The sequence below is a fragment of the Bombina bombina genome, chromosome 6 (genome assembly GCF_027579735.1).
Source record: "Bombina bombina isolate aBomBom1 chromosome 6, aBomBom1.pri, whole genome shotgun sequence".
In the NCBI taxonomy this organism is placed as follows: Eukaryota; Metazoa; Chordata; class Amphibia; order Anura; family Bombinatoridae; genus Bombina; species Bombina bombina.
This window is the reverse complement of record NC_069504.1, coordinates 665578108-665604601: the sequence shown is the minus strand read 5'-3', so window position 1 is coordinate 665604601 and position 26494 is coordinate 665578108. Positions and strand designations below refer to the sequence as shown.

Sequence of the window (26494 nt, the reverse complement as noted above, 5' to 3'; positions counted from 1 at the left end):
TTTGCCAAAGGAAAGGAAGTTGCCTAATAATTATGCACACCTGATATAGGGTGTTGATGTCATTAGACCACACCCCTTCTCATTACAGAGATGCACATCACCTAATATGCTTAATTGGTAGTAGGCTTTCAAGCCTATACAGCTTGGAGTAAGACAACATGCATAAAGAGGATGATGTGGTCAAAATACTAATTTGCCTAATAATTCTGCACACAGTGTATATGATTGTGATTGCAACATTCACATTGAAAAGAGCTTGTCTGCTAAATACGGATAGTTATTAAATGACAGATTGTGATCAACCCTTTAATCAGCTATCTGTTGTTACTGTTGTGCATCCCCTCATTCATGATCATTTTTTTGTTAATAGTCATACAACCAATCAGAGGATGTATCGTCTGGGCTTATATATCTAATTGCTGCAAGTGACTCAGTTGCAATGCTTGTTGTGAAGAGAGGTAATAAAAGCACTACCATGCTTACCAAATAGTGCTTCCTTTGCTTATTAATGAAAAACTACAATGCATGTGTAGCCATGTGGTCAAGCTCCCCTAAACATTACTGTAACACTACCACACAAGTGCAGCAGAGTTTTATTAAGACATAAATGAAGTTCTAGCTCGCATGAGCAGTAGAGCGTGGCTTACACCCTTTGGCAAAAAGTTTAAAGGGACATAAAAACCCCACAAAAAAAAATTCATGATTCAGATAGACTGTAAAATTGCAAAAAAAAACACAAAAAAAACCTTTACAATTTACTTCTAATATCAAATTTACTTTCTTCTCTTTGTATCCTTTGTAGAAATGCAGGTAGGAAGGTGTAGGAGTGTGCATGTGAGTGGAACAATAGATGGCAACAGCTATATAATGCAAGAGCACAAGGTTGAAGCACTATTTCCTGCCATGTACTGCTCCAGAGATGTGCACACTACCAACATCTCTTCAACAAAGAATATGATGAGTACTAAGTAAATTTGATAATATAAGCCATTTTGAAACTTTAAAACATTTTTATATGCTCGGTCTGAATTACAAAAGAACTATTTTGGGTTTTATATTTCTTTAATTAAACAGGAGTGTATATTACACCTACTGGATATAGCAGTTCATACTTTGATTGGCTGCATCTCTATAAGTGTGCTTTAAAAGAAAAATAAAAGTTACCAGAGAGAGGGGAAAATTGGGACTGGAAGCAGTTTGGTTCTAGAGATTACTAACTGGGAGTCCTACCAAAGGTTGTCACAATGCTACCTATTAATGACAGAGGAAGGTAACTTTTGTTGACACCTTTGTGCAACTGGGGATGCTACAATAATGACTCAGGGTACTTAGCACCCCCTATATCATCACTGACTAAAGTGATACATTCATGGTAACACATTACTTATATGCCTCTTTGAGGGTTTTCCAACAAAGATGCAACCTATATTTTTGGTATATCTTTGTTTGAAAGAATCTAAATGTATGAGTCACTAATTGACTCACCTCTGATCAAACAGGGACATCTGCAAAAATCTGGTGCTTTTCCATCCCTCATGGATAAATGTTGGACAGCCTGCATTAAAACAACTAAACCTGCTATACCAAGTTTGAATTCTGAGGATTTTATGATATTTTCAGTGAATTACCACCAATTAGGATAACCAAATAAATAATGAAGTAGTGTAACCTGTTGTCAAGTTATAGAGACAATCAGGTAAAAAAAAAACATACTATGCGGAAAACAGATGTAATGAAATATTTACAGTATAAACCATTCTACAATTTTAAGTTGCCTGACACGTGTGAAAGATTTGTTTTTTAGAGACATATATGAGGTAAAGTCACACTTCCTTTGTTAAAAACCACATCCTGTGTTTCTTCCCTTTTTACAACGATGTATTTTTAAGTATTTCCCTAGCAGAAAATGAGGGCAATACAGTATATGTTTATTTATCTCTAAACATTTCTCTAAACATTTTTTTTATCACTTTCTACATCACTTCACACTGCAATATATTTGAGGCCATACATCATGAGTGACTGATTAATGTAAGTTAGAAGTCTTATTATTTTTTTTTAATATTTTTTCACTCACATGATTGTACTATTTAAAAGAAAAAAATTACCCCAGGATTAACAAATGTAACAAATGTAAAATCATGCTTTATTTTAATGTAGATGTATATTTAAAGGAACACTCTAGTGCAAAAAAATGAATGTTCTACTTCATTATAGCATGTAATTGTTACAATATCAGCCACAAATGGGTTAAATAAACCACCTGGAGATGTAAGCACTGCAGCTGCTAAGCTGACAACTGACTCACTGGCTGTTTCCTGCTTCAGAGTTAAACACATATATTTGGAGTGTGAACAGGGTACAGTTATAGTTTATAGTGGCAGAGGGTTGTGTCACACTATGGATAGATCATGCTTCATGAAAATGAAGATTATAATAAATAAAACTGCAAACATCTTTGAGTGTGACCACTCAACTTCATATATCACCAAACATTTCACATTTTATTAATACATCCCTTAGCCTATGATTTGTTTTCATTACATAGCAAGGTATATTGGTGAATTAAAACATATTTCTGTAAATATTTAAAGTTCAACATTTACAAAGGAAAAAACAATAATGAGACTTGTAAATAAATAATGTTAGAATATTTTCTCAATAACCTTACCAAAACCAACTAAAAAAAAAAAAAAAAGACAATCTTGTATATATTACAGCACAAATATAAATGAAAGCATTTCAAGCATAAAATTAAATTTAAATATATATATATATATACAATATATATATATATATATATATATATATATATATATATATATATATATATATCCTATTGTGAATCTTCCTAATTTCCACTTACATCACTTTCATCTTTATAATATTTTCTTGGTGGTGGGGTTGGTTTAGTTGTCCTTGATTTCCTAACCAAGATCTCTCCAGAATGGGAATTGAATTTCCTGCAGAGAACATGAGATGTGCTCAGTGATTCACTGCTAACAGGGGAATGGTTTTCTGATTTGATTGGTGTAGAGTAGTGCAGCTGAGAAGGTTCATTTCTAATAGGTACATTGAGACTATGCCCCCGGCCTTTCCAATCATATGATTGGTAGGAGTCACTATTGGTGCAGAGTGACCTAGGGTAATAATTGCTGTCGCTGCTAGATCGAATCATTTGCTTCTGTTCTCTACGTTGGGAATACAGATATGCAGCATGCTTCTCTATGCAACTTTCACACTGGTACTTCCCATGGTAACAAGATGTCCTCTTTTTATCACCTGAAAATAACATACAAATAGATCTACATAAGTAAATAGTTTCATAAATATAAAAATAAATAAGAAAAACGCATGAGTGTTGTTACTTTTGTTTTCGGTCGTTATGTACTGCAGGTGTTTTCATTGCTTTGCATTTGGCTACCTGAAAGGAAGTAAACCACTCTGCCTGGAAGGGTTTTTACTGGTCTACATGTGTTTACCTTGAAGTAATAAATCACTTATATGTATGTAGCCTGCTCTACGTGAGCCTGCCTGAAAGTGGTTATCACTACCTTTAAATGGTCATATTTGCTTTAAATAGAGCAAAATGGTAGGTGTTGCATATATCTCTGTATAAATCCCAGACTTGGGAGGCTGGGAGAAAAGCTAACGTGCCTGAGGCAGAGCAGAGGTGGTACAGGGTGCAGTATGGACAGTGTTCTGGAGTGGGCGATCAATCCAGTTGCCAAGTCCAAGTAGTCTTGGGTAGGATATGGCATCTTGGTGTAGGGTTTGGCTGGTCCCATATTTGTGAATTAAAGTAAATAGATGCAAACTGGGACAATCCCACAAATTGTGAGGTAATTGACAGCTCTTTACTATCAGACATTTTTGAGAATTATATATGAGAAATATAGAATATAAAATGGACAGGATGGGGGAGCGGAGGTGCAGATTACAGCATGCAACCTAATTACTCAAACAGGATAATGTTTTTAAGGCAAGACTTTAAAGGGACATTAAACACTAAATAAATGCTAGATAGAATGATGTATTCAAAGAAAAGATTAGTCTGAGAATAACATGTAAATGTATTTTTAAAGTTTAATTAGCTGTTTAAATATTAACAAAATAAGTGTAAAGTTTCAGTGTCTATAAAACAACTGCCATGTTGAAACTTAGGTTACCTTCTCTTCTGTGGCCAATTAGGGACAGTTATAAATAGGTCACTAAAGTGTGCAGCCATTGGCTGTGTGGAATATAACAGTGTTCTAAACATCCATTTCTAAGAGGAACTGAAAAGCTCAGAATTTCACAATGGAATTACAGGAAAAGGGGACAAAATAAATTATGAAAGTATATTGCAGAGTTTTTTTATGGATATATATAGGATTTATCACTTTATATTACCATCTCAAAGTGTTTAATGTCCCTTTAATGCAGACATTTTGAAGCTCTAAGTAAGTGTTTTTGAGCTATAAAAAAGAAGAAAAGAAAAGATAATGTTTTGACAAAAAAAAAAATCAAATTCTGATTCAAAATGTACCTTCAACACTCCACTGAATTTGTTCCTTTTCATGTATGTTGCTTTCCACAGCTTGAGCAACAGCTTCATCCAGTTGCTGTTCAGATACCTGCAGAGTATTGCACACCATTATAAGAAACTAAACAGGTCTAAAAGCTGCAACTTAACTGGATATCGCTGTAGCAATATGTTAATGGATATATATGTAAAACAATTAACTAATGAAATAGTAGTTAATAGTAACTTCCTAATATTTGTATATGCAGTAATAATAATTAGAGCTTAATATTATTATTAGAACTATTCTGGACAGGAAACCACAATGCTGGAGCAGGCCATTTTGTAACTGAGTTTCTCAAAGCTGTTATAAATTCTTTATGAAGGTTAATCAAGCCGGACTTTGGTCACTCGCTCTTCTAATTAATTAACCAGAAAGCAGCAAGGATCAAAAAGATGTGGACCTCTTGCTGATGGCTGGAAGAGGCTGTAGATTGAGAATTGTTTCAACTGGACTTAAGGAAAATGAAAATAATTTGCAGTTACTTTATAAATTCCTCACTTTGGAAAAATTAGATTTTTGGTGCTATATGCAATAGAAGAAGGAACAATTTAGTGGGGCTATTTGAAGTGGTGAGTCATGTAGGGAGTCTATTGCATGTTAGTGGTTATTGCAGTGGGGAAGGGCCATGGTTAGGGTTAATTGTGCTTGAATAGGGTTACAGTTAGGAAGGAAATTGCTCGAACAGGGTTGTGGTTAGGGTTAATAAAACCCTACTTTTTTCATGTGTCAGATAGAGCATACAATTATAAACAACTTCCCAATTTACTTCTAATATCTAATTTGCTTCTTTCTATTGGAAATAAGATTCAAGGAAAAGTTCTTACTGCGTCAGTGATAGTATTTATTTTGCAAGATCTTGTGCATATACCTTGTGCACCTCCATGCAAGCCTTTTATTTTATGTCATTTTTTTCTTCTAATCTGCTGCAGGCAACAAAGCCAACCTCAAGGCAACTAGTTATTCCATTCACTTGCTATAGCGTTCACTCACTGTGATTCTGTGCATGTGCGGTTGCTTCCTTCAAGCCAACAGAGCAATGTAAACTCACAAGATTTAAGGAAGCCATCTTGCATATGAAGCATCAATGCGAGTATACGCTAGAGCAAGTGAATTATGGGATGTTTTGCCTCCTGGTTGTCTGTGCCACCCCCAAAATATCAGAAGAAGGACCCTTCTAGGAGGAAAATAAAAGTAAATGTTACATATAACCAAGCAGTTCTAAATCTGATTTAAAGAGTATTTACATAGTGTTTGCCTTGACCTAACTATATACTTCAGAAACATGTTTCATACTTGATGTCCCTTTAACTAAAGTGTATCTCATTAACATTAATTTGCATATTGTCTTAACCAATACATATAGTTATTTAACGGTTTAAAATGCCAGACAATATTTTATAAATGTGAAATTTAATTTATTTCCCCAATTACCTGAGGATCGGGGTGTCTGCTAACCAGGATAGTAACAGGACCAGGATGGCAGTGGCTTAACAGAGCATATACTTCATTAAGACTCTTATTGCTGACTGCATTGTCATTTATTTCAACAATCTCATCACCTCCCCTAAATGAAAGCAAACAATGTTTACTAAATGGCATGCTATATAGGACATACATCAATTTTATAATCCAATTTAAGAAAGATTCAGCAATAAACTTTAACCCCTTCACTACTGGGAATTTCAGAGAAAAACGTGCCCTAAGTACCAGATAATTTTTAGCATTTGTGCTATCACGTCTATTAAATAGAAATAAAGCTTTTGATGTTTTTATTTACCTATGAAAACTACATATACTGTATATTTTTAAAGTAGACAACCCAGGGTATTGCTCTAGTCCCATTTTGGTGTATTTGATGCCACTATTTGGCTGCCAGATAGGATCGTATAAAAAAATGTTTTTTCGCAAACTTTGGGTTTTTCACTGAAATTATTTACACAGAACTACTGTAGTCATATTACAAATGGTTGTAGAAGCTTCTCTGGGATCCCATTTGTTTAGGAATAGCAGACATGCATGGCTTTGCCATTGCTTTTTGGTAATTAGAATGCTGCTAATTGCAACTATGCACCTTACTTGAAATTCCTGTCAGTGAAGGGGTTAATCAGTTAGCGTGTAAAGTTATTTTTAGATGCAGAGTAGATATTGCCCTCCCACCTGACGCCTCCCACTCCCTGATCCCTACCTGGTCACCACCACATTAGGTACTGGCAGACAGTCTGAAAGTATGCAGTTTAGGTTTAAAAAAAATATATATTATTATCTTTTTCTGCAGTGTAGTGGTCCCTCCTCAACTCTCTCACCTCTCTGATCCCTCTTAACAGCTCTTGAACCCTTCTCCCTACTACTAGTGGCAACCATCTTAGTTACTGGCAGCTGTCTGCTAGTGCCCAGTTTATATGTATTTTTTTTTTGTTTCATTTACTATTTTCTGGGGGGGGGGGGGGTTCTATAGTGTAGTAGTGCCCCCTACCTCCCCCCTCCCCATGATTGTTTGTTAGGGTACCCCCTCTTTCTATTCCAATTTTGTCTTAGTGTAGCTTCCTATCCCTCCTTCAAAATAAATTCTGAGGTGTAGGGCCCCTCCCACTCCCTCATTCTCCCCTCCGCCTCTGTGCTACCCTCCTAAGCCTCCTGCCGACACAAGCAGTTGATCGTTACAGATGGTAACACACACATTGTCACTATAGGTAACAATCTGACATCTGCCTTCATGTAGGGTTGCCACCTCTGCTATTTTTGTCTGGACACTTATGAGTTACACATGATGCAGGGTGTGCAGGGAGGTACATGAATAGTGCTGTACATGGTCACTATTTTTGTGCTGTCCAGCAGCATAATGCATGCTTCCCTTTGCACACCCTGCAGCATGTGTAACTCATAAGTGTCCAGGAAAACATGGCCGAGGTGGCAACCCTACCTTCATGTGGTAATGGAGCACCGATCGTGCTCTGTTACCATTTGAAGACAAATGCCTGCAGCTCAGGAACAACAGCTCTCAGCTTCAACTTGACAGTTGAGACTGCTGGAGCTTCTTGAAGCTGCGATGTAGACCTGCGTTACAGTACGATGGGTTTCTTACCGCATTACGTGGAGCTACATCATTTTTCGTTAAAGGGACATAAAAACCCATTTTTTTCCCTTTCATGATTTAGATAGCATATGTAATTTTAAATAACTTTCCAATTTATTTCGAATTTCAAATTTTTTTCGTTCTCATTGCATCCTTTGTTGAAAAGTATGCCTAGGTAGGCTCAGAAACTGCTGATTGGTGGCTGCACATATATGCCTTTTGTCTTTGTCTTTCAGCTAGCTAGTGCACTGTTGCTCCTTCAACAAAGGATACTAAGAAAATGAAGTAAAAACGATAATAGAAGAACACAGATAATTTCAAATAAGGAACAGTGGCTTATCAGGATTTTCTCTATTACATCATCTGAGGTCTGAAGATTACTGTCACACTGTTATTTGCATTTAAAATAGTCTTGAAATTGCATCAGACTGCTAGGTATTTAAAAGATGCCAAGGTATTTATTGCATCTACAATGGGATCATTTAAAACGTATTACATTTTTTTTAAACAATGATATTGATATCCTGATTAAAAGATTTTTATATCCATGTCCACCAACAGAGCTGTGGGATTTGTGTTTCTAAGCCAGTGAGCAACCTGTAATTAGATATGGGTGGTGTACAAACCTGCATTTTCTGATTCAAAATTATCTTTAAAGGGACATGAAACCCCTTTTTTTGTCTTTCAGGATTCTGCTAGAATATTACATTTTTTAACAACTTTTCAATTACTTCTATTATCAAATTTGCTTCATTCCCTTTATATCCTTTGCTGAGGGAGTAGCAATGCACTACTGAGAGCTAGCTGAATACATCTAGTCAGCCAATCAGTAGAGACAAATGTGTGCAGACACCAATCACAGGCCAGCTCCCACTAGTGTAGCATATGTACATATTCCTTTTTAATAATAGATACTTAGGGGCATATTTATCAAGCTCCGTATGGAGCTTGATGCCCGGTGTTTCTTGCGAGCCTTCAGGCTTGCCAGAAACACAAGTTATAAAGTAGTGGTCTAAAGACCGCTGCTCCATAACCTGTCCGCCTGCTCTGAGGAGGCTGACAGACATCGCCAGAAATCCACCCGATCAAATACGATCGGGTTCACTGACCCCCCCCCCTGCTAGCGGCTGTGAATCTGGGCGGCATTGCACCAGCAGGTGCAATGATAAATGCCGAGAGCGTATGCTGTTGGCATTTATCGATGTGCAGCGGACATGATCCGCAATATAGGATCATGTCCGCTCGCACAATGATAATTCGGCCCCTAAGAAAACAAAGTACATTTGAAAATAGAAGTGAATGTAAAAGTGTCTTAAAATAACACGCTCTATCTGAATCATGCAGGTTTAATTTTGACTTTCCCATCCCTCGTTTTACATTTTTTCATATGACGTTTTTAAATATGTTTAATTGCTACTATTTCATATGCATTAGAGAGTCTCTTGTCCGTTTAGCTTACCAGCTAAGTGTCTATATTTATTAAGATAAGAGCTTATCTTCTCACAAATGAGTAACTGATGTTGAAGACATCCAAAATCATTTAAATAAATGGCTTCAGAGAAATGAAGAGTTTGGAATGCAAATACATGTTTCTCAATTTGGCTAATATTTGTCTTCTTTCCATTCCAGTCATTTTAGCTAACCGGAGCTTGCCGATTTATTAAGTGTCTGGCGGACATGATCCGCTGCAGCGTTCGTGTCCGTCAGGCATCGATAAATGCCAACAGCATACATTGTCGGAATTTATCATTGCACAAGCAGTTCTGGTGAACTGCTTGTGCAATGCCTCCCCCTGCAGATTGGCTGCTAGCAGGGAATGTCAATCAACTCGATCGTATGAGATCGGGCAGATTGATGTCCGCAGCCTCAGAGGCAGCGGACGAGTTAAGGAGCAGCGGTCTTAAGACCACTGCTTCTTAACTCTTGTTTCCGGAGAACCTTAAGGCTTGCGCAGAAATAGGGGTAACAGCCCCATCAGGGATGTGATAAATCGGCCCCAATGTATGTTTTATGACTGAACAAGTGTGGTTACATGATCTGTTTAGTCTATGGAGTAGGCAGCATTGCAGCTGATTGGCGGCACCACCCATCTGTTCTAAAGTGAAACACAGCCAATCAGATACTATACAATCTATCCCATTTATATATAGCAGAGTACACTCTGTTTCACAGGATGGAAAAGTGGACAAAATGAATGACGTATATATAATAAATTACATTTGGCATGGCAAATTCTGTGAAGAGACACAAGAAAGAAGGGCGCCTCCTCGTGTAATATCGTTTACACAATCATAAGATAAGAAATACTCTCTGTGAAAGACTGTCCTTTTGATTATATATACAGTATGTATATATAAAAATACTAGCCTATAGTGTCACACACATTGGTGTACATATATTTTCTGTATATAGACATTATGGGGCCCATTTAACAAGCTCCGTAGGGAGATTGTGTGCCCGTGTTTCTGGCGAGTCAGCAGGGGGCGGCGTTGCAGCAGCAGCTCTTGTGAGCTGCTCGTGTAATGTTAAATGCAGAGAGCGTATTGCTTTCCGCATTTAGCGAGGTCTTGCGGACCTGATCCGCACTGTCGGATCAGGTCCGCAAGACCTTTAATAAATAGGGGCCTATATGTGGCAGAACCATTAATATCTGTCAATATTGCGCCCCCTTAGCTTCAGAACAATATGCAGATGATTACTTGTTTGGATAGTGATGAAATACGTGTATAAAGCTTTACCCATGTTGTAGCCTAGGTTACCATGTTGTATCTCCTATGCTGAGGACAGTTAGGGACAGATATGAATGAGTTACTAGAATGAGAAACCAGTGAATGTGTGGAATATAACAGTGCTAGGTTTGTGAAGTTTGTAGTGTGCACTTCCAATCTTCACATGAATTGGAAAGCCCATAATTTTCATATTTAAATTACAGCAAATGGGACTTAATAACTAGGGTTGCACCGATACCGATACTAGTATCGGTATCGGTACCGATACCAAGTATTTGCATGAGTACTTGTACTCGTGCAAATGCACCGATACTTAAACCGATACCTCCACTTCCTACCCATATGCTATCGTGTGGTGTTTTTTCAAACTGCATGTTCCCATTTCATTTTAAACTGTTATTTGTATTATTGTAGGAGAGATAACTGTACCTCGTTCAGACAAACCCCTGAAGTACTGGGCAGTTAATAAACAGATTTCCAGCTCTGGCTAAAGTGGACCAAAAATATCTTTCTGCCCCATGCAGTAGTGTGGAAAGTGAAAGACTGTTCAACTTAGAGTCGAACCTCCATATAAATGTCAAAATTATGTTATATAACAGCCCTACAACCCAATTGCATCACCCCTTTAAATCTAATATTTTATTGTAATATTTTTTATTTATAAACATGTTCAGTGAACTTTGTGACAAATAAAACTGTTTTATTATTTCATAATGTCTTTTGAATTACAGTCCTTTATAATTATAAAGAAGGAATCTTAAATATTTAGTCTGTATTGTGCTTGGTATACTGTCACATGACATAAAAAAAAAAAAGTATCGGTAATTGGTATCGGCGAGTATTTGAAAACAAGTATCGGTACTTGTACTCGGTCATAAAAAAATGGTATCGGTGCAACCCTATTAATAACTAATGGAAGTGTTTTGCAATAATCTTTTTCAGTGACGTTTTTTTTTTTCTAACACCTTACACCTGACAATTTTAACCCCATATAACTCCTTAGGGCAGTTTATTTTATTTTTTTAAATAAAAAATGCTCATTTAGTTTTAATATTAATACCTACACTATTCATTTTTGGGGGGCCAATTGGGGCACTTTTAAAAAATTAACCAGAGATCTGAGAGATTTTCTGAGTGCTACTTGCTACTGTGAGCTTGTAATGGCTGGTTATTTATCGCGAGCCCGCAAACTGGCGATTTTGCCCATTTGAGGGTGCACAATAAATTAGCGTTCTACTTATAATCAATCCTCCAGTGTTTTGGTGAGATAAGGCATTAGGGTGTGGTCTATTCCAAGACATTGTTAAAGGGACATGAAACCTCATTTTTTTTCTTTTCTGATTCAGACAGAACATGTGATTTTATACAACTTTCAATTTGCTTCTATTATCTAAATTGCTTAATTTTCTTGATATCCTTAGTTGGAAAGCATATCTAGATAGGCTCAGGAGCAGCAATGCGCTATCGGAGCAAGCTGCTGATTGGTGGCTGCACAAAAATGCCTATTTTCATTGGTTCACCAGATTACTTCAGATAGCTCCTAGTAGTGGAGAGCTGCTCCTTCAAAAAAGAAAACCAAGAGAATAAAGTAAATTGGAAAGTTGTTTAAAATCACATGCTCTATTTGAATCATGAAAAATAAGAAAAAGAAAAATGTTGGGTTTCATGTCCCTTTAATTTAATAATATCTTATTGACCTCAGGTAATCTCTGCCTATTAAACACAATTTGAGAATAAAGATAGCTCTATTAAGATAACACAAAGCTCTGGCTGGATACAAACTATACCTGAGCCTTCCATCCATATGCGCCACAGAGCCTGGCGAGAGTGTATGGATAAATATCCCAGAGATCCCACCACAGTTTGGTACATTGCACAGTCCTATCCCCAGACCAACTCCTGACTCTGAAAAGCAATTCAAAATAAAAAGAGTCATGATAAAGTGTAAGTACCAATGTGTAGTTTTCTTACAATTAATCTTGCATGCAACATCTGTTTAGTTGGAAGACATATAGATTTTGATAGGTTGGGATATTCATTGTGTTCATTTTTATTAGAGCAGTTGGTGGTACAATTGACCTTTTATGTCCCTTTAATAAATTATGTATATTATGTTTCCACCAATGAAACTCCTCTTCATCCTTGCTGCTGTCATCTTATTGTTTGGGGATCCTTCCTATACATTGAACATTTTTATCCAATCCTGTTAGGTTAATAGGGAAGCTGACCTAGTGTAGGGTTAATAACAGTTTAGGGGCCAGGCAACAGTGGTTTAGGCTTATTGAAGCTGTGCTGCAGCTCTGACTCTGTCTTGACTTTTTATATGACATTGTTTCTTTTGTGCAGTAACAGTGTCTGTAGTGTTATCTGTGTGCATAAACCTTGTGGTCAATATTTTCAAGAATGAAAGGAACATAATAGTCAAAATTGTCATACAAGCTACCAAGGACTATGCAGGCGTTTGTTTTGGCTTTTGAAGCATCCATACATTTCAATAGATTCCCTTTTCCTAGATCAAGTATATTACAAATAAAGCTTATATTCAATCCCTCCATGCACATTTCAATTTCTCCAATTTTGATTACCACCTTTATTTTAATTTTTGATTTCTTGGATACCCCATCATACACAAAGGATTAATTGGATTCACAAGGGCACCGGATTTGTTACACAGGACATCTGTTAAGGATATCACTACTTATTAAGACTTTTTATATCATGTGGGACTTATAATACACATTTTTTTGTGTGTGTTTAGGGCACCTACTCTATTGTTTTTAACTATTTTTTAATTGTTTTCAATCGAATTGTTATATGTACATAGGGTACCCTAGTTTATGTGAATGTAATAAATGTAGTTTAATATTATTCTGTTATTCTGATACTTTAGCCTATAGCTGGCGCTCCCTCTTTCTATATTAATATCCATTTTTTTGAGTTTTTAGGGGTCTCACTTTGGGAGCTTGTATCTGTTTGGATGTTGGCGCTGTATATGCACTTTTAAACACTGTTATCTTTAATGATTGAATATATTATGCCACAATTGAACATTGGAAAAGGTTATTGGAATAAAATGCATAAAAAGATCTGCTGTGCGTGCATTGTGCTATACAGGGTAGACAGCTCACGAATACCTTTATGTAATGACACCTCCATAAGCACCCTATCATTAGGGTTATGAGAGCTGAATATGAATGTAGAGTTTTCTGGTTGCTGCGGGCTATGTTCTCTCACTGTACAGGTGCTGGAGCTCTGTGAACGTAACATTTGCGGAGGGAAGTAGCCAGACTTTGTGTTTGGAGAGCTGAGTCCAGTACGAACTGTGAGCGTCAACACACCTTTCTTTGCCTGCTGAAACATATTTAGAGATATGTGATGATAGATATATAAATAAAGCAATACCTTATATAACAAGACAAATATCTTAAAGGACCGTTGAAGGGATATGATACTCAAAGGTTGAAGCACTTGAAAGTGATGCAGCCTAGTTGTAAAAAGCTGACTTGAAAAAAATCACCTGAACATCTCTATGTAAAAAAAGATAAATATTTACCTCAAAACGTATTCACACCCCACTATAAAGAGACTTTAAGCAGCCAATCAGAATGCTAGTCCCAGGAATTGTAAGGGATTCTGCACCTGACGTGTTCTTTTCCTATTCAGTTCAAGTAACTTTACTATGAAAACTCATAAGAAAAGCAATGCATGACCTCAGCACTGTTGATGCTGAATTGGCTATTGTTTTTGAGGGGTTTCAACTTGTAGCTGGACAGCAGCTGAAGATTAACTGTTCATAGAGCACTTTTCATGTCGGCTTTTTACAGTAATGCTGTATAACTTTCAAGTAACTTAGCATATGAGTATTATGTCCCTTTAAATGCAATAGCAAACCAAAAAAATGTATAATAAAAAGTAAATCCAATACTTTGACTCTGAAACAAGCAGTATATATTTTTTCCAAATAATTTTAAACTTTACTTTGATTTCCCTATCCCCACATCCTGTGACAATCATCAGCCAATCAAACACTCATATACGTACATGATTTTTCGCTCTTCAGCAAAGGTTATCACAAGTAAATTTGATCATTAAAAAAAAAGTTAAATTGTATGATTCATTTTGATTTTCATATCGCCTTAAAGGGACAGTAAACACCTTGTAACTAAAAGACATTTCTGTTGTCTGGACAAAATAAATAATGAAAGTATATTACAGAGTTATTTTACTTTACATAACTAAACATTTTATATTAAAATATCAAGCTATTTACTGTCTTCTTTGTAAATAACTGACAGTACTGCTTTTGTTGTAATGCATTGTTTTCCTGTTAAAGAGGAGAAGCAAGCAGAAAATAATCTGTCCAAAGGTAATGAACAATTTAACTTTTTGTAAAAAAGTTTAAATAATGTATATTAATCAGAAGTGAGGAGTATGCAATGTTAAGCAACTTTCTAATTTACTCCTATTATAAAGTTTTCTTCATTCTCTTGGTATCTTTATTTGAAAAGCAGGAATGTAAGCTTAGGAGCCATCCCATTTTTTGGTTCAACACCTGGGTAGTGCTTGCTGATTGGTAGGTAAATGTAGCCACCAATCAGCAAGCACTACCCAGGGTGCTGAACCAAAAATGGGCCGGCTCCTAAGCTTACATTTGTGTTTTTTCAAATAAAGATACAAAGAGAAAAAAGAAAAATTAATAATAGTAAAAAATTAGAAAGTTGCTTAAAATTGCTGCCCTATCTGAATCATAAAATAAAAAAATTGGATATGGAATACAGTTGCATGCTGCTGCTGTAGAGTATTGATAGAATATTTGTAAAAAGTTAAAAGGCTTCTCTTTAGAGCGCTGGTTTTCAAACCTGTCCTCAGGCCTCCTTAACAGGCCAGATTTTGAGGATATCTGAACTGGAGCAAAGGTGATTAGTTAACATGGTTATTTTACCTGCTCTCAACCAAGGTAATCCTTAAATCTGGCCTGTTGGGGAGGCCCTTGATAATTCAGCCCCATAGCATACAATAATTTTAAACAACATTCTAATTTACTTCTATTACCAACTTTTCTTGGTATCTTTTGTTGAAAAGCAGGGATGTAAGCTCAGGTGAGTGCACATGTCTGGAGCACTATATGGCAGTAGTTTCGCAAAAGTGTTATACATATGCTAGAGCACTAGATGGCAGCACTATTTCCTGCCATGTAGTGCTCAATTCACCTTCCTAGGTATCGCTTCAACTATTATCAGAGGCAGCTCTATAGTTGGTGATGAGAACTTAGGCAAAATTCAAATATGAGACTTCTCTTTAAAGGGACAGTCAAGTCCAATTTTTTTTTTCATGATTTAAATAGGGCATGCAATTTTAAACAACTTCCCAATTTACTTTTATCACCAATTTTGCTTTGTTCTTTTGGTATTCTTAGTTGAAAGCTAAACCTAGGAAGTTCATATGCTAATTTCTTAGACCTTGAAGACTGCCTCTAATCTGAATACATTTTGACCACTAGAGGGCATTAGTTCACATGTTTCATATAGATAACATTGAGCTCATGCACGTAAAGTGACCTAGGAATGAGCACTGATTGGCTAAACTGCATGTCTGTCAAAAGAACTGCAATAAGGGGGCAGTCAGCAGAAGCTTAGATACAAGCTAATTACAGAGGTAAAACGTGTATTATTATAACTGGGTTGGTTATGCAAAACTGGGGAATGGGTAATAAAGGGATTATCTTTCTTTTTAAACAACAAAAATTCTGGTGTTGACTGTCCCTTTAATTGCATTACCTATCAAGTACTGTATTGTACTGCACAATATACATTCTAGTTTACATTATTTTTCCTCTTTTTTTTCTTTTGAATTTTTAGATAATAATTTATGTTTTCCACTGTACCAAATCTCTCAATAATAATGCAAGGAAAAGAGAAAGGAAGAAAACCAGGAGAAATAGATAAAGAGAAAGAGAGCATAGTGAGAGAGAGGAGGAAGAAACAGAGACAAAGAGAAGAGACAGCAAGGAAAAGAAAAGTGAGAGAGAGGACAACTAAAAAAAGACAGAGTAGAGTCTAGAGGAGATAATGCAAAGAGTAGAAAGAAAAATAAAAGGAAGAACAAGAGAGGGGGAGAAAGAAAGAGGAAGAAGAAAAAGTGTCAGAAGAGAAAAAGGAGTGAGAAATGAGAGAAGAGAAAGGATGATGAGTGTGGAAAAAGTGAGAGTAAGATTGAAGCAAGAGAGGGAAATTGAAAATAGAGAAGACAGTGAAGAGAGGGGAAGTAGTAAGACAAAGGAGAGGGACGAAAGTAATAGAGAGGAGGGAGAGACAAAAAGGAGAGGGCAATAGAGGAGGACAAGAAGAGGGAAAGAGAGAACAGTTGTGAGTGAGAGAGAAAAGAGTAAAGAAAGAAGTGGATGAGAGGGAAGAGTGTGAGAGAAGGGACAGAGGAGAGAGAGAGAATATAAAAAATGTTAATAGCAGCTTATCACCTCTGGTTGCAGGGATTAAATTGCTTAATATGCCGTCCCCATTTCCCTGTTATATGTTTTTTGTTGCCTGTGTCCCCTCTGCCTCCTGAGTATTCTTAAGCTGACAGCACTGCATATGGACAGGGAGAAGATATTAGTCTGCACTTGAAAGACAAAGTACTTACAGTGTAAGAGGCTGTGAAGGTTAAAATATCCAGCTGTGCCGGGAGAAAGTTAATGTGCAGAGCCTCTATGCTACCTAAAACTAACATCCCAGGGGCAGAAAAAGAGGTCCCATCATGAGTGAGGCCTAAGGAGATCGTCTATTTGGCCTAACAATAGGAACACCTATGATTATTATTATTATTAGTTATCTGTAGAGCACCAATAGATTTCACAGCGCTATAAACATAGGTGTGATATGCAAAGGTAGCATTTACGTGAGACAAATGGGTAGAGGGTCCTGCCAAGAGTTGCACTGTTGTAAATCAGCTCTCATGAATGTAATCTACAATATAGCTGGGCTCATAGGCTACTAAGAATATGAGGACAAGGCAAATTTGATAATAGAAGAAAATTGGAAACTTTTTTAAATGGTATGCTCTATCTGATTTACAAAAGAACATTTTTGGTTTTCATATCCCATTAATTGCTATAGTGCTTTAGAGCAGTTTATATTTTCCTTCCTATTCACACTCAAGAAAATCATTGCACATTGAGGTTTACAACCTCACTGATTCAGAGGTAACTACAGTTTTTACACAGGCAGATATTCTTTTCAACAATAGATTCTAAGATAATGAAACAAACTAGATAACAAGTAAATTGGAAAGGTGTTTAAAAAACCGCATGCTACATCTGAATCTTGTAAATTTAACTTAGACTTTACTATCATTCAGCTAGATTACAAGTTTTGAGCGCTATAGGGAAATTAACAACCACCACAAAAGTGGCGGTATTTCACCTCCCTATAGTGCTGCTATTATAGGTTTTGTAAAACCCGGCTTGTACGGGCGATATGGTGGCGTTGAGCTCCATACCTCACCCAAATACAAGCAGTGTTTTGACGTGTTCGTGCACGATTTCCCCATAAACATGAATGGGGAGAGTCGGGTAAAAAAAAGCCTAAAACCTGCGATCGCAGAAACAAAAGCTTTGTACCGCAGCCCCATTGATGTCTATGGGGAAAGAAAAAGTTATGTTTAAACCTAACACCCTAACATAAAAACCACGTCTAAACACCCCTAATCTGCTGCCCCTAACATTGCTGCCACCTACATTAGTTATTAACCCCTAATCTGCTGCCCCTAACATCGCCGCCACCTACATTACAGTTATTAACCCCTAATCTGCTGCCCCTAACATCGCTGCCACCTACATTACAGTTATTAACCCCTAATCTGCTGCCCCTAACATCGCTGCCCCCTACATTACAGTTATTAACCCCTAATCTGCTGCCCCTAACATCGCCACAACCTACATAATGTTATTAACCCCTAATCTGTTGCCCCTAACATTGCTGCCACCTACATTACAATTATTAACCCCTAATCTGCTGCCCTTAACATCGCCGCAACCTACATAATGTTATTAACCCCTAATCTGTTGCCCCTAACATCGCTGCCACCTACATTACAGTTATTAACCCCTAATCTGCTGCCCCTAACATCGCCACAACCTACATAATGTTATTAACCCCTAATCTGTTGCCCCTAACAATGCTGCCACCTACATTACAGTTATTAACTCCTAATCTGCTGCCCCTAACATCGCTGCAACCTACATAATGTTATTAACCCCTAATCTGTTGCCCCTAACATCGCTGCCACCTACATTACAGTTATTAACCCCTAATCTGCTGCCCCTAACATCGCCGCAACCTACATAATGTTATTAACCCCTAATCTGTTGCCCCTAACATCGCTGCCACCTACATTACAGTTATTAACCCCTAATCTGCTGCCCCTAACATCGCTGCCACCTACATAATGTTATTAACCCCTAATCTGTTGCCCCTAACATCGCTGCCACCTACATTACAGTTATTAACCCCTAATCTGCTGCTCCTAACATCGCTGCCACCTACATTAAGTTATTAACCCCTAATCTTCTGCCCCTAACATCGCCGCCACCTACATTACAGTTATTATTCCCTAATCTGCTGCCCCTAACATTGCCGCCACCTACATTACAGTTATTAACCCCTAATCTGCTGGCCCGAACATTGCCGCCACCTACCTACACTTATTAGCCCCTAATCTGCCACCCCCAATGTCGACCCCACTATACTAAAGTTATTAACCCCTAAACCTCTGGCCTTCCACATCACTAACACTACCCTAACACCCCCTAACTTAAATATAATTAAAATAAATCTAAATAAAACTTACAATTAATACCTACCTATTAACCCCTAAACCTAACCCTACCGTAACCTTAACCCTAAGCATAAGTCTAACCCTAACGTAACCCTGACACTAACCCTAACACCCCCTAACTTAAATATAATTAAAATAAATCTAAATAAAACTTACAATTAATACCCAAATAATCTATTTAAAACTAAATACAAACTTACCTGTAAAATAAAACCTAAGCTAGCTACAATATAACTAATAGTTACATTGTAGCTAGCTTAGGTTTTATTTTTATTTCACAGTTAAGTTTGAATTTATTTTAACTAGGTAGACTAGTTAGTAAATAGTTATTAGCTATTTACTAACTACCTAGTTAAAATAAATACAAAGTTACCTGTAAAATAAAACCTAACCTGCCTTTACACTAAAAACTAACATTACGATAAAATAAAAAATAAAAATTAATCAAATACAATTATCTAAATTACAAAAAAAAACCCCACTAAATTACACAAAATAAAAAACAAAATTATCCAAAATAAAAACGAATTACTCCTTATCTAAAACCCTATAAACCCCCCCCCTAAAATAAAAAACCCTAGCCTACACTAAACTGCCAATAGCCCTTAAAAGGGCCTTTTGCAGGGCATTGCCCTAAAGAAATCAGCTCTTTTACCTGTAAAAAAAAATACAAACAACCCCAACAGTAAAACCCACTACCCACCCGACCAAACCCCCCAAATAAAAACCTATCTAAATAAACCTAAGCTAACTATTGCCCTGAAAAGGGCATTTGGATGGGCATTGCCCTTAAAAGGGTATTTAGCTCTTTTACATTGCCCAAACCCTACTCTAAAAATAAAACCCACCCAATAAAGTCTTAAAAAAAAACTAACACTAACCCCCGAAGATCTACTTACAGTTTTCGAAGACCGGATATCCATCCTCATCCAGGCAGCAGAAGTCTTCATCCAAGCGGGCAGAAGTCCTCATTGAAGCCAGCAGAAGTCTTCATCCAAGCAGGCAGAAGTCTTTATCCAAGCGGGCAGAAGTCTTCATCCAGACAGCAATCAGCCAATAGGATTGAGCTCGCATTCTATTGGCTATTCCAATCAGCCAATAGAATGCGAGCTCAATCCTATTGGCTGATTGGATCAGCCAATAGGATGAAAGCTCAATCCTATTGGCTGATTGCAACAGTCAATAGGATTTTTTCACCTTTAATTCCTATTGGCTGATAGAAGACTTCTGTTGCCTGGATGAGGATGGATGTCTGGTCTTCGAAAACTGTAAGTAGATCGTCTGGGTTAGTGTTAGGTTTTTTTAAGGGTTTATTGGGTGGGTTTTATTTTTAGAGTAGGGTTTGGGCAGTGTAAAAGAGCTAAATGCCCTTTTAAGGGCAATGCCCATCCAAATGCCCTTTTCAGGGCAATGCTTAGCTTAGGTTTATTTAGATAGGTTTTTATTTGGGCAGTTTAGTGTAGGCTAGGGTTTTTTTTATTTTGGAGGGGCTTTTTTATTTTGATAGGGCTATTATATTAGGAGTAATTCGTTTTTATTTTGGATAATTTCGTTTTTTATTTAGTGTAATTTAGTGTTTAATTTTTTTGTAATTTAGATAATTTTATTAATTTAATTTATTTTATTTTATTGTAATGTTAGTTTTTAGTGTAAGGCAGGTTAGGTTTTATTTTACAGGTAACTTTGTATTTATTTTAACTAGGTAGTTAGTAAATAGTTAATAACTATTTACTAATTAATCTTCCTAGTTAAAATAAATACAAACTTAACTGTGAAATAAAAATAAAACCTAACCTAGCTACAATATAACTATTAGTTATTTTGTAGCTAGATTAGGTTTTATTTCACAGGTAAGTATTTAGTTTTAAATAGGTTATTTAGATAATAATTGTTAATTAAGTTTTATTTAGATTTATTTTAATTATATTTAAGTTAGGGGGTGTTAGGGTTACGTTAGGGTTAGGATTAGATTTAGGCTTAAGGTTATGTTAGGGTTAGGTTTAGGGGTTAATATATTTATGTAGTGATGTGGGAGGGCGGCGGTTTAGGGGTTAATAGGTTTATTATAGCGGCGGTTTGCGCGGGCGGCAGATTAGGGGTTAATAATATTTAAATAGTGTTTGCGATGCGGGAGGGCGGCTGTTTAGGGGTTAATAAGTTTATTATAGTGGCAACGATGTCGGGGAGCGGCAGAATAGGGGTTAATACATTTTTTAAGTGGCAGCGATGTCCGGAGAGGCAGATTAGGGGTTAATAATTTTATTTTAGTGTTTGTGATGCGGGAGGCCATTGGTTTAGGGGTTAATAGGTAGTTTATGGGTATTAGTGTACTTTTTAACACTTTAGCCTCCCAGGCAAACTTGTAATACCAGCGCTATGAAAGTCCTATTGAAAAAGGACTTTTTTAAAAGTGCGGAACTGGCGTTGCATGATGGCCAAAAAGGTGTGCGGTACACCTATAATAGCGGCGTTCGGGAAAAAGCATCGTTATGAAGCATAACGATGCTTTTTCACTCATAACGCAAAACTTGTAATCTAGCTGTATGTAAATAAATAAGGACTGAAAAGCCATCAATATGTCAAAACATAAATATCTATATGTTTTTTTTTTTTATCTGTTAACCTCTTTTAACCAGGCCTGCTGGAGGTGGTACCACCTTGCACAGCCAAATGAGGGAAGCATTAATTGTGGGAGACACAGCAATGATCTTTAACAGATCTTTGAAAATGAATGATGAAGAAAATAAGTTTTTTATGGACGCTTAGGGGCCGATTTATCATGCCCCGTATTCAGCCCTATGCATCTGTTTCCACGGGAGCCTTCAGGCTCGCCAGAAACAGGAGTTAAGAAGCAGCGGTCTTAAGATCGCTGCTCCTTAACTCTTCTCCCACCTCTGAGGCGGCGGACAGCATTCCGCCTGATCGCATACGATCGGGTTGATTGACACCCCCTGCTAGCCGCCGATTGGCCGCGAATCTGCAGGGGGTGGCATTGCACAAGCATTTCACTAGAAATGCTTGTGCAATGATAAATGGTGACAGCGTATGCTGTTGGTATTTATCGATGTGCGGTGGACATAATCCGCTACAGCGGATCATTTCCGCCTGCACAATGGTAAATCGGCCCCATAGTTTCAACAGAATCCTTAGTCATGTGACTTACTTCGTTATTTGCATGTTTCATGTTTTATAATACTACTTGTAAAGGACATTACGTATTTTTATGTGTAGTAGAGTTACCCAAACCACTACATGGGGTCGATCCAGAGCTGTGTGGCTGAATAAATAAATAAGCACATTGCAGTTCTTTTGGTTTAAAGTGAAAGAAAGTAAGAAGCTGTAATCTTTTACTCTAGCAAAAGCATGTGAGAGGGTTATATGGGTGAATACTGCACACTGTACTCATAGAGAAGAATCTGGAGCAATGTGCACTGTTTAGAGAAGATGAAAGCTTATGTACAATACATGTCTGCTTGTCATAGAGCATACAGAAAGAGAAGCGCTCTCTCAGGAATGAGCAACCACTCAACAACTTGTTCTATGGTGTTTTACCACGTGGGAGCAGCGTCTTTTAGCTCAATAATGCTTTTCACAAAGAAGAACTTTCTTGAAGTATATCAGTCTGATACTGCCTAATAAGGTCAGTCCAACCCTGAAATACCAGACAATTTTTCACTGAACAAGAAACATGACAAGCTCGGACAATCATTTCGACCTTCATTGGACCTCATCAGTGAGGTGTAGTCATATTCCTGTAAGCACACTGGGCCAGGAGTCCACACCTGGTTTCCCCATCAGCCTTAGGGAGACTCAGGGTCATATTACAAATGCAAACAGAAAGAGAAGCGCTGGCTCAGTTACAAACAACCGCTCAATAGCTTTTTCTTTGACGATTTACCACCTGGGAGCAGCCTCTTTTAGCCCAACATGCAGGGGAAGAGCAGGTGAGAAGCTTTGTGAAAGAAAACCTCTGCAGTAGGATGTGTGGTACAATCTTTGCAGTTGAGTTGGGAATCAGAGCTAAAAGAAAGTCTTCCAATAGTAAAAAAAAGTAAAAGGAGCTCCAGGGAAACAGCCTTCTCTAACAAAACTTCTAGAGCCTGTAAGGTGAGTAAAGAGGGTGTAAGGTGTAAAAGGGATTCCTGTTGTACAGTTTGTGCAAAGTGGTTGGATTAATATTAACCAAGTGGTGAAGAATCATCTCCCGCTTTATGTGCTGTAACAATGAACAACATGAAAAAAATCCTGATAAAAAATATGTTGACAACTTGTGACTGTACATCATTTTAATAATACATCATTCATTTAAAATACAATTAAGATTGTGGGTCCCTGACGATTGGAAAGGTTTTGGGATACAGTTACCATTTCCACTGAAAAACAGCAGCTATTTCAATTTGACGATACTAACCTTAAATTTTTGTAGTGCATCATAATGTGTTAATCCATGCATTGTCTCTCCATTGAGTTCCAGGATTTCATCCCCTACAATAAAACACTTTAAAAAGTTAATTATGTACTGAAAATCGTCTAAATAATGATATGAATAGCATGGACTATATTAACCCCTTGGCTGCCAGAGAGGGATGTAACAGATATATCTATATATCAAAAATCTTACCAATATGCAAGAGTAAGGTTGTTGACTGTAGACATCTTCTTAACTATCTTCACATCCACTCTTAGCATATATAATATTGACACCTTTGTTAGTCAGTTTTAAGGTGTTTGTGTTAATTTAATGAATTTAAATATTGTTAATTGGTTGACCAATAGCTGCTTAGTAGCTGTCTTTTTAAAAAGGTTGGACACAATGTTTTGTTAGGTCTATGATTATGGCTCTATGCCGAAACGCGTAAGTCCAGTCCTCCTGTCTTACCCATCCTGTTTTTAAATTCTATGGAAGAATAAAGTTTGACTTTTTAACCTATCTATGGATTGGATTCCGGACTCTTTCCTTATATAGATGTAACAGACTATGCATTACTGTTCTAAATTGCAGCTAGGTGGTAAAAAATTGTAAAAGCAAGAGGGCTATATTATAAAAAGATATTTTATGGAAGTACATGATTACATTAGAGAAAACATATAGGTTTGTAGTTATTTATAATAACATGTGTTGGAATTCAACACAGCATAATTAAAACTATGACTATACTAAATAGAGAACATATTCAAGGGTCATCTAGAAAAATACCAAGCTGGTGGATGAGACATTCATCTTCACAATTATAAGACAATAACTGACCTCTAACAACGATGAGTTTATTGTGTTATCCTTTGCCCAGGGAAAACATAACTGCAGATGATGTGGCTATTAGTTTGCAGTTAACAACCACTATAAACTCTTTGAGGTCAATTGGTTCAGTAGTTTTTTAGATAAATAGATTGTTAGAAATGTTTAGTCAGTTCAAAATGACTGCGCAGTTGTGCTTAAAATGTTGCCATGAACTTGTCGTTGAACATTACTTAGGAATAACTATTTAGATGCTTTAAAGGGAATTATATTGTTTGTTATATGATTCTGCAATGTTTTCTTTAGAATCAATTTTGCTTTATTTAGCAACCATTTCTATGGTGATCAGTTTTAATTTATTTAGGAATTCTAGTTGGTAAAAATTAAATTTGTTTTCTTTTTAATTTTGAAAAATAAAAGATATGATTCCAAGATCAGAGCAGACTTATTTCTCCACAAATATTTTTAACTTGTTGTGAAAAGTGGTGCTGTGTAAAAAGACGTAGTCCCTTTGGCAGCTGTGAGTCCAATCAGCATCCCACATTTTTTCTTTCATGATTTCAATAGAACATACAATTTTTAACAATCATCCAATTTACTTCTATTATGCACTACTGGGAGCTAGCTGAACACAACGGTAGAGCCAATGGCGAGCCATAGTTTCATGCAGTCAACAATCAGCGGGTACCTCCCAGTAGTGCATGACTGCTTTTGAGCCTACCTTTATTTGCTTTTCAACAATGAAAACAAAGCAAATTAGAAGTAAAGTATCTTAAAAAAGAGTGGTGAGATGTCTTCTATTGAAAGTAATGGAGCTCGCTGGAAAGGAACACTTCACTCAGTAGAGAGAAGTTAGCAGTGAGCAGGGGGCGCACTTTCAAAAGTAAATTCTGCAGTTAATATAAATTAAATTACGCAGTTTTCTGTGTATAGCATCTTACAATCACCTATATTCATGTGTTCTATTAGGGTTATAAGAATTTTGAGTATTTTGATAGAAACTCGCCACCTTTTAGTTTGTGAGAAAAAAATGTGAGATCTGTAGTGTGAAAATCTTTACAGAATTACGCTGGGATTAGGGAGACAATTTCATATACGCCCATCGAACACCCTTGTTCAGCCCATTTTACAAAAAAAAAACAATTACACTTTGTATTTTGTACTTAAAAGTACAAGTTTTTGTGTGTTTTTTGAGCATCAAGGGCCAGATTATGAGTGGAGCGCTATTTAATGCTCCCGCTCAAGCGTTAACTGCGCTATAAGTAAGCTTTTACCCGACGAGCATAAAAGCTAGAATATCGCGTGTGCATTCACGTATCTCCCCATAGAAGTCAATGGAGAAATAAAAGTGAGGAAAAAAAACACCCTACTCACATGCAAACACGGTCGCATATTCTCATGTGCGCTAACCCTACATGAAAATATGTTCTTCACATAGAAGAACATGTTCTATTTATTCATAAATACATATTTTATACATATTTCTACATATATCTGATGTTTTTTTGATCAAATATATATCTATACATAAATATATATATATATTTATATATATAGATGATTATATATAGGTATAGATATCATGGGCCTGATCCGATATGCAGCGTCTCCCGCAAAAGCCGGCGACTCCAAATTTTGCGTGGGTTTAGTATCACATATACGGCATAACATAGAAGTTACGCTTGTATATTTCTGCCTTCGGCCGTAGTTTTTTGGCCCATAGACTGGTATACCAAACACGCTCAGTTTGGTATCCAATATACAGCGTAAGGACTTACGTGGCGAAAATGGAGAAATCTTACTCCATTTTTATCTCGCTACAAAATGCAGGTGTAGTAAGCCTTACGCTGAGTATTGGAGCCCCGTAACTCCCTAAACTACCTGCAAAATAAAACCTAACACCTAACTCATGTGCAATGTCTATCTACCTGTCAACCACAATCCCCCACCGCAATCTTTAATGAAGTGCTTAACCCCTAAACTGCCGCTCCCAGACCCCGCCGCCAGCTACATTAAATGTCTAACCCCCTAATGTGATCCCCCTACACCGCCGCCA

The 26494-nt window shown here is 36.9% G+C and overlaps 1 protein-coding gene across 1 annotated transcript in view; it reads right to left on the bottom strand.

Annotated features, from left to right (window-relative positions):
* IL16 (interleukin 16) overlaps positions 1–26494 on the bottom strand; it is a 257992-nt gene that overhangs the window by 73853 nt on the left and 157645 nt on the right. The window contains exons 10-15 of the mRNA XM_053717743.1: positions 23614–23687; positions 13505–13721; positions 12158–12275; positions 6000–6132; positions 4529–4616; positions 2867–3282 (exon numbers count right to left, since the gene is read on the bottom strand). Coding sequence (XP_053573718.1) covers positions 2867–3282; positions 4529–4616; positions 6000–6132; positions 12158–12275; positions 13505–13721; positions 23614–23687 — 1046 coding nt within the window. The remainder of the gene's footprint in view (positions 1–2866; positions 3283–4528; positions 4617–5999; positions 6133–12157; positions 12276–13504; positions 13722–23613; positions 23688–26494) is intronic.